The sequence below is a fragment of the Dreissena polymorpha genome, chromosome 10 (assembly GCF_020536995.1).
Source record: "Dreissena polymorpha isolate Duluth1 chromosome 10, UMN_Dpol_1.0, whole genome shotgun sequence".
In the NCBI taxonomy this organism is placed as follows: domain Eukaryota; kingdom Metazoa; phylum Mollusca; class Bivalvia; order Myida; family Dreissenidae; genus Dreissena; species Dreissena polymorpha.
Genome location: NC_068364.1, coordinates 47283258 through 47300505, shown reverse-complemented (window position 1 = coordinate 47300505; position 17248 = coordinate 47283258). Strand labels below are relative to the sequence as shown.

General features: G+C 33.7%; 1 protein-coding gene across 1 annotated transcript in view; it reads right to left on the bottom strand.

Annotated features, from left to right (window-relative positions):
• Positions 1-14633, bottom strand: part of LOC127849332 (dipeptidyl peptidase 4-like) — a 145341-nt gene extending 130708 nt beyond the window's left edge. Inside the window, exon 1 of the mRNA XM_052382063.1 lies at positions 14502-14633. Coding sequence (XP_052238023.1) covers positions 14502-14579 — 78 coding nt within the window. The 5' untranslated portion in view covers positions 14580-14633. The remainder of the gene's footprint in view (positions 1-14501) is intronic.
• Between the last annotated feature and the right edge of the window lie 2615 nt (positions 14634-17248).

Here is a 17248-nt window from a genome sequence, read left to right as displayed (position 1 = left end):
ACAAACACGTGTATTGAATAATACTACGTGCATACAACCATCCAATAATAAAAGATGCATAGTTTTCGGTATGTTGATTTAAGAGACCGGAATTCTTCATTTTCGACGTGTGCGTGTTTGGTTCATACACACAATTGTGATAAAAGCAGCAAAATAATGCAACATCAATACCGCAGCTTGAATGATAGTCCACAATATTTCGCCTTGCATTTCGTGCAAGGTCACTCGCAAACAATAACCGCTGTCACAAATGATCGAAAGTGAACGAATATTCCGTGTATACTTAATTAAAAATTGTGCATGCATTCTTTACTCAATAAATGAATGTATCTGTGTTGTTCTTGATATCGTGTAAAACATTATCAATTAAATTTGTACTTTTATTTTTTTATTTGTAGATCGCGGAGGGACAGCCAACGTATAAAGTCACTGTCTTTGCTGTGCACTCTTTTGCAAAAAATATCAAACAATCAAAGTATGCAATGAAAAAGGGCGTTTGATTGTAAGTAGTGCAGCCACACACGAGAATATGTTATTAAACAGTATTTAAAAAGTATATGCTTGGGCCAAAATACCGTCAATATTCATCATGTGGACTAAACGACAAGGTGAAAAACAAATACTTCCAATGTTCAGGTGTCCGATCACACAAGATCATGGATCTTATTGTATTTTGTATTAGGTTTGTCTTCAACTTTCATGTTTTACAAGATATTGCTTGGCGTGTATTGGCTCCAATACGACTACCACGATTTTCATCGTTTTTACAGTTAAAATTAGCATTGTTTTAAACGTGGTGCATCATTGCACTCTATTGAAATAGTTTATTGATGTAAATCGTGTCCTACTGGTTATGTAAAAATGCAAAAAAAGAATATTAACGAATTTCCCACTTAAAAGAAAACTGTCCCAAATATTATCCTAAATGGAAAAGCCATTAGTATATTTAACCAATTTTTTTCCATGGTATCGAAAACAAAATACATGTAGCCGCGAAGAATGGTGTTTACAGAATCAGTCCACAAACCCGCGATATGAGCATTATTTAAATCAAACCATTGAATGGAATCTGACATATACAGATATTGGGACATTGGAATCAACAGGTGACGATTCAATTTAGGTTTAATAAGTCTAACAAAATGATACATTTCTGTATACATAAACAACACATGAGTTCAATCCGTATATTTACCATTGTATTAGATTTATATATGTGCTACCTATTGTATATTGAGGTTAAAAAACATTTGTCTTTTATTTTATCGCTACATCTTAAATGCCCGATTCCATATGACGATTGAAGTTAAAGTGAATGAACTTGTTATAGATAATCGCGCATATATTTATTGTGTATCCCATTCTCATTGGCAATGCCGTCCTCCTCGATTGAATACACAAATTATTACTTAGATAAAAATTGAATTGATTTTCGTTTGACATATTCAAAAACGGTTTATCAAAACTAAATCAATGCGAACACGTTATGTAAATAAAATCAACGCGAGCATTTGTTTCATTTTAAAAATCATACCTGCTGGCATGGTGTTATAGTAAATTATAATAAGATATGCTAAAATATCAATTATTTAAGTGTATGCTTATTGGTATATTGGCTCTAGACATAAACAAATACGCAAAATTAAATATAACATTACTTAAAAGTTGTATCACTAAAACCTTTGATCAACTAGACGAGACAAAAACGTAATTTCACATCAGACATGTTATTATTATCATTTAACAAATTATAAGAGTTTACAAATAAATAAACAATCACGATATATTTATTAATTTTGTGTTTGAACATGAGAACAACAGAGAAAATCTCTCAAACGACTCATCAATGCATCAACAGTAACACTGGATATTAATTTCAATTGAACAAAGTTGTTAAGTTCTCATATTTTCAGTATATTCGGTAATTAATTTTACTGGGTACCGGTACCAGGTAACTACCAGTTAACGTCAGTAGATTGATCATCATCGTCACGTGGTAAACCCAGGAATGCAAATATTGCAAGCGTAGTGAATTGTATATATTTTATATATAAAATGATCAATCTACTTGCGTTATTTGTAGTTTTCATATCGTTAAGTCACCTATTTTCGCGATGTTCTTTCGATTTCTCATCGCGAAATTTTATTACCGAATATACTGAAAATGTAAACTTTTTTAAAGTAATGTAATATACCAGTCGTGATATTTTAACAAATATAAACTAATAATTGTAAAAAAAACCCGGTCTTTTAGAACTTTTCTTGTTTTGCATTCGTGGTTGACGGTACCTTTAAGATATCCAAATTCTTGAATGACAATAAAACACTGTCATCGTTCTCTAAACATTTATGTAGCAAGAATCTCATTAGAGCGTAGAATAAACGAATAATGTAACACCTATCAGACAAATGTCCATTTTCCTCCGAGGGTCTTTCCCAATCGCCCCGGCAATAAAAACAAATCCATTAACAACCATCAAGTGGGCATATCGTCGCGTTTCCATGGACACAAAAACAGAAGACATGTTGCTCAGAAGGAATTTATGATGTCAATTTTAAACAAACTACGATATAAAATCTCAAATCCAGACGATTGTTTGCGAAATGTCTCATACTGGAATTTTTATTCACATATTGCACTTTATGTGGAAAACGTATGCACTTATTAAAATGAATCTATATGAGCTTCGCTATGAGAAAACTCGGCTGAAGCAAGTGTGCACATATAAGCCTGTGAAGTCCATCCATGCTTATAAGGGTAGACACTTTCCGCGCGTATGGTATGTTTATGTTGAAGGAATTCTCGACTTAGCGGCATACAATTCAAAGCCGGAAGATGACAAACCGTGATAATCGACGACGACACTTAACGAACGTGCAATGAGTCCCGTTTTCCTAGCGCGGAACTCATTTTCAATCAATAACAATTTAAGACATGCTTATGATGGTTTAATGATCATTTAACGAGCATCTTAGTGTCTACAACAAAGTCAGCTCTATACTGCTCAGGTCCTATTCCAAGTCATTGCTTATATAAAAGAAATCACTGAACTGTTAAATACACTGTACGAGACACACTACTTATACAATAAAATGATACATTTAACTTTTTAACTTTCTACTATTTTAGTTAATAAGCTGACCAAACATGCACAAACATTAAGTGAGAAACATAGAAAATTTTTGTGTGCAAATTGTAAATATTAAATAAAACAATAATTTTAATATTAATATAAACAAATGTGTTTATTGTTTTAATTATGAACGTTAACAAAACGAGTGTGACACCATATATTCGACAATTGTTTGGCATACACGACTATAAATGGATTTGGCGACATGTGTATCAGTTTCAATACCTACTTTCAATACCTATTTCTTGTATGAAAATGTAATAAAGCAGCAGATAACAATCAGGGTTATACCCTAGTCATATCGGTAACAAAAGCAAGAACCTCTACGATAGCAATTTGTCGCGTCGTCATGGCAACACAAATAAATGACACGTTTCCAAATAGAAGTGTTTACGATTGGAATTTGCAACCCTATTAAAACAGATTTGCATTAAACCAGACACATGTTTGACGAAACCGCTGATCTCTTTCAACAGATCGGACACCCTGTGAATATGCCTTTTCAAATGAAACTCTTTATAAATAAGAATGGGGGATGCATGCCCTCAAACTAGTTAACAGTCATAGAACCACCACAGTAACATGTAGTTAAATGCATATAAAGGGGCATATCTTCTTATTTAAGAAAACTACTCTAACTTCAATGAGTAAAAAACTACGTTTGGGATGGACTCAATGACCGATTTATTTCGCTTCACTGAATACGACACATTCGGACAGAAACATTCGTGTGCATGCATCTTTGAAATCAAAGGCTAAATAACTTTACTCTGAATGGAGTTGGAATTATAATTCCGTTAGCCGTGCAGAGACATAATTCAGAAAAATACACTATGAACTGTATGTCAGTGTTTTTGAAAATTGTAAATAAGACTGGTATGTAAACCCTTTTATCGATAAATAAATAAAGTTTTTGATTTGTATGCGTGTTCGATACACCATACGTGATTTTTACCGAATAATTCAATAGCACTTAATAGCCCCGCACCATCATGGTAAAAGTCATTGACCGTGGACAAAACCAGACCCGCGCTTCGGATTGTATTTTGCCCAATTAAGCCTAACAGTTTATATTTAGTAACGGAAAGGAATTCACGTTTGTCTCAATCACAAAACGATATAGAACGTAAAAAGTGGATGGCTTTGTAATACTGAGGAAAGTAGGGATTGAAAGACGAGTAAGCTAAGTGTTATAACGATCAAAAAACGTCTTAAACGAGATTCGCGTACGTCAATAGTGTTTGCATTTTAACGTTACATGTTTTCAAAGGTACATTTGTTTTGAATACACATAAACGGCAACTTAAGTACGAAATTGCATTTTTTAGTTTTTAACAACAGAACGTGTTCGCTGAAATGAAATCAAACACAACAAACATTCACATTCAAAAGCAAATATAATAAATATTTTAAAGCAATTTTAAATCTTAACAAACTAGAAATTTAGTAGCTCGTAAAAACAATTCATCAGTAGAAGTCGTTAACCGTATACCGCTCTAAAACACGATTTCTACCTGTAAAGTGAACTTCAATTTAAATAACTTACACCAGACTTTCACAATAGCATAAATAATAATCGATAATCACTAAATAAACAATGATACTAGATTTGTGGCTTACACACAACTTCTAGCTAATTACATAAGTTAATCCCAAATGCGCTTATCTTCTGTATAGTACTTATTTTTATATGTACGTGTACAAGTCTAAATCATTTTTTAATTATAATCAGCATGGTATATATTAAATAAGTTGATGCGAGGATACTCTTAAAAAGCACAACCAGACGGACAGATGGACGGACGGACAGACGGAAGAACGGACAGATTGACGGACGAACGTTCAAACATACAGACCGATATAAAGATAGACCAACACACATCAAAGACAGACAGAAAAACAGCCAGCCAATGAATTAAGTTAAATAAAGTTATGTTGACATAACTACCCCGTTTATTGGACATCTTTGTCGAAACAAACAACGTATTGGGTTGGCCATAATCAAAATCAGACTTTGAGTATTGGCTAATTTTGTCTTAAAAATCAAAAGATCGCGCGTTGTTGAAAAAGAAATTTTGAAATGTTAACAAGCGTTTAAAAGAGTACCCCTCTATTACCAATATCAACATTGATAATAATACTATTTGTTTCGTATTTTTACGACACAATACAAGTGAAACATAAGTTTAGATGTTTGAAATTTATTGAGGCGCTCTGGAAGGTTTGTCATTCAGCTTTGGGAACTCGCACGGTATACATGTTATTTTTATAGTAATGTGTTAATATTTCATATTATTGAAATTATATATTGATTTGAATAATTGATAAATGTATTGGGTTAAATTTACAAAAAAATGTCACTGTATGATGATTGTTAGAAAGATTGTATTAGATTTCTATGTGATGTGTGTTTGAAGGTTTGATGATGATAATTATGGGAAGTATAATAATAAATTGACAGCCGCCAGCCGGTATGCTTCAGCCGGTATGCGAGTCCCAACGGCTAGTACTCAGCCGGTATGCGAGTCCCAACGGCTAGTACTGAGCCGGTATGCGAATTCAGCCGGTTTTCGAGTCCCAACATTTAGCCGGTATGCGAGTCCCAACGGATAGTACAAAAAAAACAGAGTTTTGTTTGTTTTCTATATAGGCAAAGTAGGGATGTAAGGGAAATTCAAGACTGTATGTCCCCATATTCCCCTATACTTCTGCAGCACAATCATATATCAATAATAGTAATTAAACGATTAGGCCAAGCTATGTTGTATAAAGTAACAAATACATGAGTAATGTAACAATTTACAAACGCATCATCTTCTAACTCTAACATATTTAAAAAATGATATAATACAGAATACATTGTACATAGCTCAGAAAGGCAAAAGTAGTTATTATTGTTTAATTTATATTACTTAATACTAATATATTTCATACACAGCCCATTATTATGATCATGTTCGTCAACGTGATATGTGTTTCTTTTCTGCAAAGTATGTTCCTAACAAACGCTGAAATTTGTAATGTATATTGTTTATTATATGCCCCGCATGCAACGGAAGCATCTACCATAGTCTTAAAATATTTACTTATATAATTTGAATGAAATCCCCGACGTACTATATGAGATTACAAAAATAAATGTATTAATATGTAGAAACACTTGTAAAAACCCGCGTGTTTTGTATCGTTTGATGCAGGTAACAAATATAAATACAATTCAATTGAAATTATATTTATAGCTATTGCATTAGAATATACATGCTTGGAATGTTCATTTACACCTGTATAATGACTGGCCAAATGTCTCCCCAGCCAATGTTTCTACAGCTTCATTAATTCTATATATTAACCATCGTTATGATCAGATTGTGAATTTGATAACATGATGAAATACACGTTTTGTATCATTTACCTTTTATGTTTGGACGTATAAACGATAATGGAAAATAGATTACTCATCAGTTGTGTACATAAACATGTGACACTTAGGCAATATAAGTCTCGACCATAGTCCTAAACGGTTATTTAGTTACCTCAATATCCACCAGTTCCTTTGTGTATTTGTTTCGTACTTCAACAACACATGGGTTTTGCCGGCGTGAAGAAATTCTCCTCTCTGGCACCTTTTCCAATGTGGGCAATGCTTTAGATACAAAACTCGACCGTTTGATACGTCTGTGAAACGACGCTGTTTTTCGAAGCCTCATCATTATGTAATATTCTCGTCACATAATGTTAATCAGCAACTATGTTTATCTCCATTATATAAGTAATATGCATACCATTTGTATTTGTTAAAAAAGCGATGTTATCAAAACGAGAAGGGACATTTCAACACCAATGTAAATGAGAATCCCGACATAGTTTAGTAACATACAATCAACAACAAACAATAGCAAGCCAAACTTCATATGCACACTTCGTACGGTGTAATTTAACGCGCAGTTAATGTTTGTCCATATTATCCATAATATGTGTATATCCCAGCATTAGTCCAATTGATAGTAAACCAACATACGATACAAAATACTTAAAATAGCGTCATTCCACATTGGTCGACATTAAAAAAACACCAAAAAGTCATGTAGCATTTAGTCGAATTATTTCATTTGTGCAGCACTAGGAACTGATTTGAAACAGTTTTAGCAAATCTCGCATCTTACTAGAGCAGCACTACTCGTGAATCTTTCCATGCGCCAAACAACCGATAATTCCTTTCGAGCTGCTGTCGAAGAAGATTTATCGAGTCATGCGTGGACAATCCAATATGTTAAACGCCCTTAGTCGTAATGGCTTTTATGTCATCTTTAAAGTGGTTATAATTGACACATTGTATTCATTGATATGCAGATACTTTTAATTGGATTGCAGGAAATTGGCATCTTGTTAAAAGGATACAGGTGGAATATTGAACTAATGGGCATTTGCTGTGTATTGGACAGCTGATATTAAGAATATGTATTGCAATGTTAAATGTTTATAACATTTGTGTAATGTGCGGTGTAGATAGATAGATCTAAAACAGGGTTTTCAGTGAAAACTGCCCGTTAGCCTTCAGAAAAAAACACATAAGGAGGCATAGACAGATGTTAAACAAAAACAATTTAAGACAAGTGTTTACGACATTAAACAATAAACGACAAACGCATTCAAATGAATTTAATACAAAGGCTTAAAAAAGTCTTCGTACAAACAATGACTTGCAGAGGGCAGATAACTGCAACCCTGTTATATGTATTTAAAGAAGCAAAATTGAAATCATAATGTTTAACACACATTCTCCCGGTAATGCTTATCTGCAGCAAAACAGTATGCAAACTCTATGTTTAATCAGTTCACAAGTCTTGAAATATTTATTTCATCGTCGGGAACATGTCTTTTTCTCAAACTAACTTGTGGCGATTTTTTTGAATCTGAGAAAGGGAATTCATACGCGAGTACATCGCCAATTTAAATAATACATGTCTTACAGAAAGTGTATATAAGTATACTGTAGGAATACATAACCATAAAATCATACTAGACACACTGTTTGAGGTGTGTTTCATTAACATACCCTGCGTGATTGATTCATCAAATGTTTAGTTCAAACAGCATAATGATAAAACATAATACTCCAGCTTGCATAATAGTCACGATATGCTGCATTGACTTGCGTGCAACACCGCACACAAACACTTATTGTAATTATCATAATTTCATTTATATTTCGGTTATGACTGTTTGGAAATAGTGAACGAATTTAATTTCTTAGAGAGTACGTTTGTTTTTTTAGGACATACTGCGTGTAAAACAGTATGTTGAACAAGTGCACTCAACATAAATAATGTTAAGAGCCAGTCCGCGCGTCGAGACAAGTTACTAAATAAACGGGTTTTCATTAAATATATTCTTTGATTTTCCCAGCAAGAAATAATGTCTTAATGCAAATATGTATGTGTGTTCACTATTTTTACTCAGAGTTGTAGTTTGTTTATGAAAACAGAAGATCTATTTTTTACTTACTAAAAATATGTGATAAAAGTTGTATAGAGGATGATCCTCAAGGATGGAATTTTTGTGCAAGAGAACATCAACTATTTATACTACTCTGAATGGCACACTGCGCCCTGTGCCGGGCTCGTGACACAATGCGCCCTGCGCCTAAAACACGACATATTACGCCTGTCACAACAAAGTTGCGCCGGGCGCAGAAATCACTTTGCCCTTAACAGATGCTCAGAAGTAATGCCAAACAATGCAAGGTCGAAGCAAGATTTACTAAAACAATACAAAATTCACTAACAGCAATAACATACGACAATATAAACACTTCGAATGAGCGTGGTCTTCCATTTACATTTGAATACACTTTGCTAAAAAATCCTTTAAAAGCAATGAAGAACGCTACGTAGCCTTTAAATTAATCTTACCGTAACCTGGCAACGGGCATCAGGTACAGTAAAATTCAAGATGACTGCCAATACATCTATAAAAGCATGTGCTAAACTTTAAATGGAGTAATCGGTGGATTAAACCAGTTTGAAGTGGTAACATTAACCATGAATGTGAAAAGAATCACTTTTGATTGATAGCCAAAGGTACTGTTATAATTGACTAGCGGAGAACATCATGCGTTTAAAACAATTCTTTGCCTTGTCAACAGGAACTAAATACACGCAATTTTTAACAATGGAATAAAACGCAAAACACTGATTCTATTTTGTGTATGTAATTCTATTGACTGATCATTAAGTATTTAAATGGTCAGCAAAACTTATGTTGCCAGGCTAGACTGGACAACAATATAGGAGGAAAAAAGTGAATAATGCAACTAGATAATTGAGTAAAGAAAATAAACAATGTATAATCATAATTTACATCATTTAAATAGAATAAATACCACTCGGGTATATCAATAAACTTTAAAATTTGAAAGTCTAAAACAATTGGTCGACTTTCAATTGTCCCGTTTGTACATGTATGGTTTACATATGTGTGGATGTATTCAAAGTGAGAACATCATGTATGATGGACTTTTGTCACTAATTTCGTGCAAAAACTTAAATAATGTGATAAGATTTAACAACGAACAAAATGTATAAACACAGGAATAACACAAACAGTCTACATGATGGCAATACTATGTTTTCTAGACAGTCCTGTATGGTGTCGTTCACAAACATCGTCGTTAAACGAAAGACGTGTTGGGCAAACGCGCGCCTCCCTTCACAATTCATTAAACAATAAAAATGACAAGCAAGGTAAGAGTTTGATTGATCTGATAGTGTATTGAAATATGTACGTATACATTTAAATGCACCTGTGATTTCGCAGCAAAACATGTCATTGTCTCATGTGTTTCGATGTGATACAGTCGACATTTAAATCCCGTTATATGTTCATAAATTATTCGCAATCATATGTGTGCAATTCCCTGATTATATAGGAAATACGATAGGTGTATAACTTAATATATTTCTACGCGTCAGACATTTTCAGTAATTAGTTAAATGTTCTCGTGCAAATATTAACGAATCTTTCCACTAAATGAAAAGCCGATTTAATCCATTAGCACTCTTTAAGAGTTATTTGTCAAAGTTGCCATGGAAACGAAAATAAAAGACGTGTAGCCGCGAAGATTGTTTTACTCAATCGGTACACTAACAAGCAACAGGAGCATTTTGTATGTCAAGCTCTAGGAAGGGCTCAGGCATGTGGGGACATGGGAATACACACGTGCTCGCGCCGTACACGCCTTTACAAGCGTCCTATCTGCAACTTAAGGCTGAAAGAATGAAGGAACTCAACAGAGGTAAATCATGCAAATACTATTTAACATACATTTAATACAAAATGACTATTTCCCTTATATCATAATCTGCGAAAAGTTCGTATTCTGTCCCGCAATACAAACAGTTAAAGCCATTTTGTACACACCTATTAACTAATAGTAAATCCCTACCAACTGTTCACACAATTTGTGTCGTAAACGTATCTTTATGAAAAACAGGATGTGAAAAGTAAATGCTTAACATATATTTACTATTAATTTTTGTTGAATATTTCTTGCACAATAATTTATTTCGATGTTACTCAAATATATACATAATGATTGTTGATAATAATATCTTGTATTATTACAGGGCGATCTTAATAATTTAGTGGAGAAGTAGCCAGAATGTTTTTTTTAAACACAAAAATGAGTACACTATGCTCTTTAAAATGAATCACAATTAAGACCCGAATTAACTTTAATAGCACATTTGCGTAGCCAGTGGTTTGTTTAATCAATAGCTGTGATGTGTGCATTTCTGCATTGTAATCGTTGGCCTCTCAATCACGTTCGTTTATATTTTTCAAATTAAGTGTATGCTATTGTTGGATAAACTAATATATAGCAGGAACACATTATAATTGACTAAATGTATTTATATGTATAGCTGTATACAATGAACAGCAAATGAGTGTTATACGGGTTTTTGCACCAAACACAACAATTTGTTTCCTGAATTGCTCTACAAACTAAACCTAATGATGCTATTGATAAAATATATTTTACGCTTTTATTTTATTATTTGATTAATTTCATCCTAGCTAATTAAGCTATAATTATGTCGATTATTTTCAAATGTTACGTTTAACAAATGTGGGGCACTTTGAACCGATTCTTATGATTGGAAGTAAGCCGAAGTGTATTAATGTATGAGTGTTTCGTTTGTCTGTGTTGTTGTGCTGTATATAATAATGAGTACATTGCTTCATTTCGTCTTGATGGTACATATTTGCATTTAATTGTTTAAGCATTGTACCAGTAGTCTTAAAGAAATTTAGGTAACGTTATGCGTTGTATGAACGAATCTGCACAATACTGTGTGGTTCTCAGACATTGTTGGTATCTTTTGTATACGATTGAATTTCGGACTGCACAGTGCATAATTACAAATCGGAAACAGATTTCAAGTACAATTTTGGGTTTTGTTCACGTGCCACATCTTTTAAATGATTAAAAGAGGCGTTGTATTTGATTTAAAGTTTTTTTTAAATATTGTTTTTACTCGCTTCAAATTAGCTTAAATACACTTCTTCACTGTGAATATGTACTCAAATGCGCATGTGAACGAAATTAGACTGGTTTCTTACAAACCAATAAATGGATTCCGCCGTGTATACAATTTGAAAACAATAAATGAAGCATGGGTCAATGCCTTTTTTTGACTTAATGTTCAACATAAATTAAATATATTTTACTTTTAAAATATTGCAAAAGTAGTTTTAAATATAATATAATTCAAATTGATCCAGTCATACAAATTAATTTATGTGTACACACATGTATGTCTCGCTTAGCAACTTTACATTTGACGTAATTTATTTTCCAATATAATAAAACACTTTGCATGGGTTTAGTATAAATATATAAAAATATGCCGACCGCTTTTGCTCATCTCGTCAGGGTAAACAACATGCACTATCAGCTATAATATTAACACAGAGAGTATGTATAAAAGCGAAGGTAAGACAGATTGATATTCTTCAGACTTTCTACAGCATAGGCGGATCCAAGGGGCGGACGCGGCGTACACCCCCCCTACAATCGCCAAAGTAAAGTCAATTCATTTGATGTTTCACACTTAACTAGATCTGTATCACCTATTTAACGTATTTTTTCTTCTTTTTCGTACACAACATTTCCCACTAATCACAGACAATCGCTAATTGTTTAATATTAGACTCTGTGTCGATCGGTTTTTCAAGTCGAACTTTGCCGTTCTTTGAACTTGTTGGCATCATTACATAAGGCGTGACATGCTCGAGAAGTGGTTGTCAAAGCCTTCAAAATCAATAATATCGGGGAGCTTCCAGGGGGGGGGGGGTCTTCGCCCCCACTGGACCCCCAGCAAATCGTTCAATATCCCGCCGCCCCCACCACAATACCATGGAAATCTGGATCCATCCCTGTACAGTTATTTTAAAGATGTGATGTATGTGACAAGACAGTTTTGTAATTCAGAAGTAGTTATCGCGTAATTCCGCTCTTGGAACACATTGACATACACCAGCACTGGTCTCTGATTGTGTATTTAAGAGAAAGTCGATTACGTTGATGATAACGTAAGCTGTCGTTTTGTACAGCTGAAATAACCACAAACATAGCTGAACTCTATACATGTACATAAATCGTAGTTATCGTTTCTGGTGCCGCTGCACGCACGCCTGAGCTTTTTAACGTGTTGCAGGACAGATTGTAATCAAAATTAGTTGTTATGTCGCATGCTGTAATGGTTTGGATATTGAATTTTTTCAATAATATGTTTGTTCCTTCTTGCTACCATTGTTGAATCGAATTAGTATTAAGTTTTTCATTGTTCGTTTATTGTGCAAGTTGTCTAGATATATTTTAATGTATCGCATATAATGTATTATGCCATTTTTTGCAGTCAGCAGGTTTTATGCGAAGGTTATTAACGTTCGTATTTTGCGGAAAATGTTTGGGAACGTTTATTTGATTTTCTGCCGTGAGGCTATAATGGAAAAGAAACTATCGGACCCATGTGGGCATAACTTGTCTCTTTGTAGCACAAAAGCCAAAACCATGATTGGTGGCAAATAATTGAACTCATGCGACTGACTCTGTTACGTACGAGACATTCTTGCAGTTAAATTGGAATGTTAAAACATAGGTGTCTAAAATGTATGTATACATTTTGTCACAGTCTGATATGAGAAGCCATGTAAAAGTTATATATTAGCATTATAATAAATGTGCCAATTGTTTGCACAATAAACGTGATTTTAATAGTATAACTGACGTAGTTTAAATTTATTATTTAACACCATGATTCTATTGTAGCATTTAAAAACTCCTTAACGTATGCAAGTTAACAAACTAAATTCATTATTCACGTAACCTATATGTTAATGCGTACTACTTTTTAAGCGAAATCTTTGCGCCAAAAGTCAATGTATGTTTAAATTTTAAAATAGTGTGTAATTAACGGTTTCCAATTTCCATAAAAAGAAAATAGAAAGACTAGTATAACGCATGATCACTTACGAGATAATAAGCATATTGCTCTTTAATAATCTTACAATTATGCGTTTGGATTGGATGCAGTGGTAAGATGGTATAAACTATCCATCCAACCCATTTCCAAAAATACTATAAGCATAAGAGCGTAATGAGTCGTGAAATCATTATTAGTGTGACTTTCACTATTCTGTGAATCTGCGCTATCTTGTAGATAAAGGAAAACATTCGCCAGTTATGCTAATAGGCCTTAGTATATGAGGAACTAACTATATGGTCTATTGCTATAGCGATTTAACTGATAGAACAAGCTATATAATGCTAATTATTGCACAGTTAATAGATACGATATGCGCCGCAAGACTAATGTTGATTCACTGTTGTAGGACAGAAAACTGCTCATACTTGACGAAATATACAAGATTGGTATTTTCCGTTCTTATATTTAAACGTGTATACACTACCCATGATTGTATTTGACCACGTAGCTGTATGTACAAAACCACAAAACAATCTTTATGAAAACGAAAATGAAATAGCAAATGTTGGCATGTTTTATTGCTCTATATGTATAAACTGTTTTTTATTGGCACAAAGTAAGAAAAACTTTCACACTCGCAAAGATCATGATTACAACGGGCGTCAGGATATTTATTGTATGAATATGTTCATAGTTCTTAGTATCAAATAAGTACTGAGAGAGAGAGAGAGATGGAGTTATGCATTATGTTTTATCAGAACACGCGATTACTTTGATCAGTATGTGTCTTTACAAATGCACCAATTCGAGCGTATATTTACATACAAAATGGTATTTAATAATGCATTTGAAATTACAATTATGTTTATTACGATACCTCAATGTCAGCTAGCTTCTTTGTTACTATGTTTCGTATCTCCACAACGAATGGACTCTGGCGATGAATTTTGGACATCTTTTCCGGAACTCTTTTAATGGTTGGCAACGCCCTAGCAACCAAACTAGAACGCTTAAGCCTTCGGTGAAACGAGGCTGTCTTCTGAAGTCTCATCATGGCGTTGCTAATGATCGTTCACATTTGCATTATATCAGTCAATATATTTTATAGCGTCCTATTTTAGATCGATGAAACTATATTGTTTACTTGTTAATGCGAATTTTAAAGGATATTGGTCGAGATACATTGTATTTATTAGTGTTTGTCTTTATTTTTCTTACAAAACAGTGTCTGGTTTATTTATTTAATTAGTTAAAATCAAATTCAAATGTAAACAATTGGTTTTCTATTTTTGATGTTTTAATATATAGTTATTTCGCTATTTTTCGAGTTATTGTTCAAGACATTTTACAATTACACAACGTGATAAATATTGCACAAGAAAAATCGTAAGTTCGATAGTCACTTTGACATGAATAAAAAAAATTATACACTTGAACATGTACACAAATTATCGATGCATGCGAAATGGAGCATTTTTTAATAAAGCATCTTCCACTGGCTAGCTCAGAAATGTTTCAATCAAAGCCGTTATGTTTGAAAGTTCGTATAGAACCACAGTATTTGCAAAGGTATCCAAGAAATACGTCTGGCATATCAACAATATCCATACGTTATTACCGGTAGTCCGCTAATTGAATGAGCAGGTTATTAAACAGGGGAATGATACGTTATCTGAGTATTGTATTCATGTCTGGCACTGCTTTATAATTGTTTGGAAGCGCGGAATGTCTGGATAAGACTTTACGGTGGAGAACAAAACCGCATAGGCGAAATGAGTAGCTCAATCATTAATAAACGTCTTAGCTTTTGTTATGCACATATTAGCGATTTAGGTGCGGTTGTGGCATGTAATTTTAATTGGATATGTTTGATAAACTTGCATATCAAACAAGATCATCGTTCCTTGCCAAAACATGTGACCGTGCTCTGTGAAAAGGGGATTTAATGCATGTTCATAAAGTGTCGTTCCGAGTTATCCTGTGCAGTCCGCACAGACTAATCAGGGACGACACTTTCTGCCTAAACTAGATTTTTGCTAAGAAGAGACTATCTTGAAAAAAAAGTACAATCGGAGAGTGTCTGGGGAGACACTTCACGCACATGAATTAAACCTGTTTTTAACAGATCGAGTCTCACATTTTGGAGAACAATCTGGAGTTCACATGAAAAGGGGTTCAATGCATGTGCGTGACGTGTCGTTCCATATTAGCCTATGCAGTTTACAGGCTTATCAGGGACGACACTTCCCGCCTGAACTTGATTTTTGCTAAGAAGATTCTTTCTTAAAACGAAAAATATTATTAAACGGAAAGTGTCGTCCCTGATTAGCTTCTGTGGACTTCACAGGCTAATCTTGGACGACACTTCATGCACTTGCGTTAAACTCCTTTTTCACAAAGCACGGCTTATATTGTTCACATATGTGTCCATGTTTCAGCTTACCAGCCTATACAATATAGGCACAATTCAAAGCTACAAGGAGGCACAATATATGCAAACACGACATGAAGGAAATATAGATATCACATCAACAGTGAAATATCAGACGTTAGCACGTATGTCCGAATACAAGTAAGCCTAGTTTATCGAAAAATATTTACGTGAAAGTAAGTTTGTGTCCAAAAACGTTAAAAACATCATATGAACTTAATGATTATATTGAATGAGTGCGTTTACATAAAGGGTTAAGTTTTCGTTAATGAATACGACGTGAAATGTATTACGCTCAGTATTAGTGGTAAGAATACAGACCGACACGTTCAAATGTGTCATCGATTCAATATCAGAAACCCTGCTGTATCAGCAGGATATAAATATAAATGAATTATCAGCACAAGTTGATCTATACAGCATAAAGTTCTTGGAAAAATTGTTCGTAACAAACAAATTGTGGCCGTTAGTATTAACTAACATGTATTAAAATTTCATATCTTGCAGCTTTTATGACCAATGTACCAGAAAATGTTGAAAGTATTATTCTAAGGCGTACACTTAGTTTGATTCATGCCACCTGAACAAGCCGATACTCTTGGAAGAATGTTTCGAGAATTATTTTATTTCAGCGTGTTTGTTCAGACAATTGTAAATGTGACCATTTTCCTAGTTGACACAAATATTTTATTTGCACGTTTGTACATAGATACCATATGCCGTAAACAATTGTTCATACCAAAACATATGTAACACGGAGAAATATGTGTATGGACTTAAACAAATCACTAGACATTTTAACAAACCCAAACAAATGTTACATACTGCCACAGGTCAAGTAAGAATAACTAACGAACATGTCACATATTAAATTGACACACCAGCCTTCGATAAAAACAATAGTTGCATCGAGTATAACTGAGGATCACATATAATAAAAACTTGATAAAACTTGATGACTACGTATTAATTATTAACAGTTCTAAATGAATTACTTTCTTATAATTTTCTCAGTACCAGGCTACATTTTGTTCTAGTTTATTACCTCCCTTGATTTGTTTCCACTGTGTTGTCCCGCTTGAATGCACTGTCATATATTTAAGAATCAAACATCAACATGTTATAATCATTTCAGAGAAAACCGTCATACACTGATTATGACTAATTTATTTCGCGTTCCAAATGTGGACCTT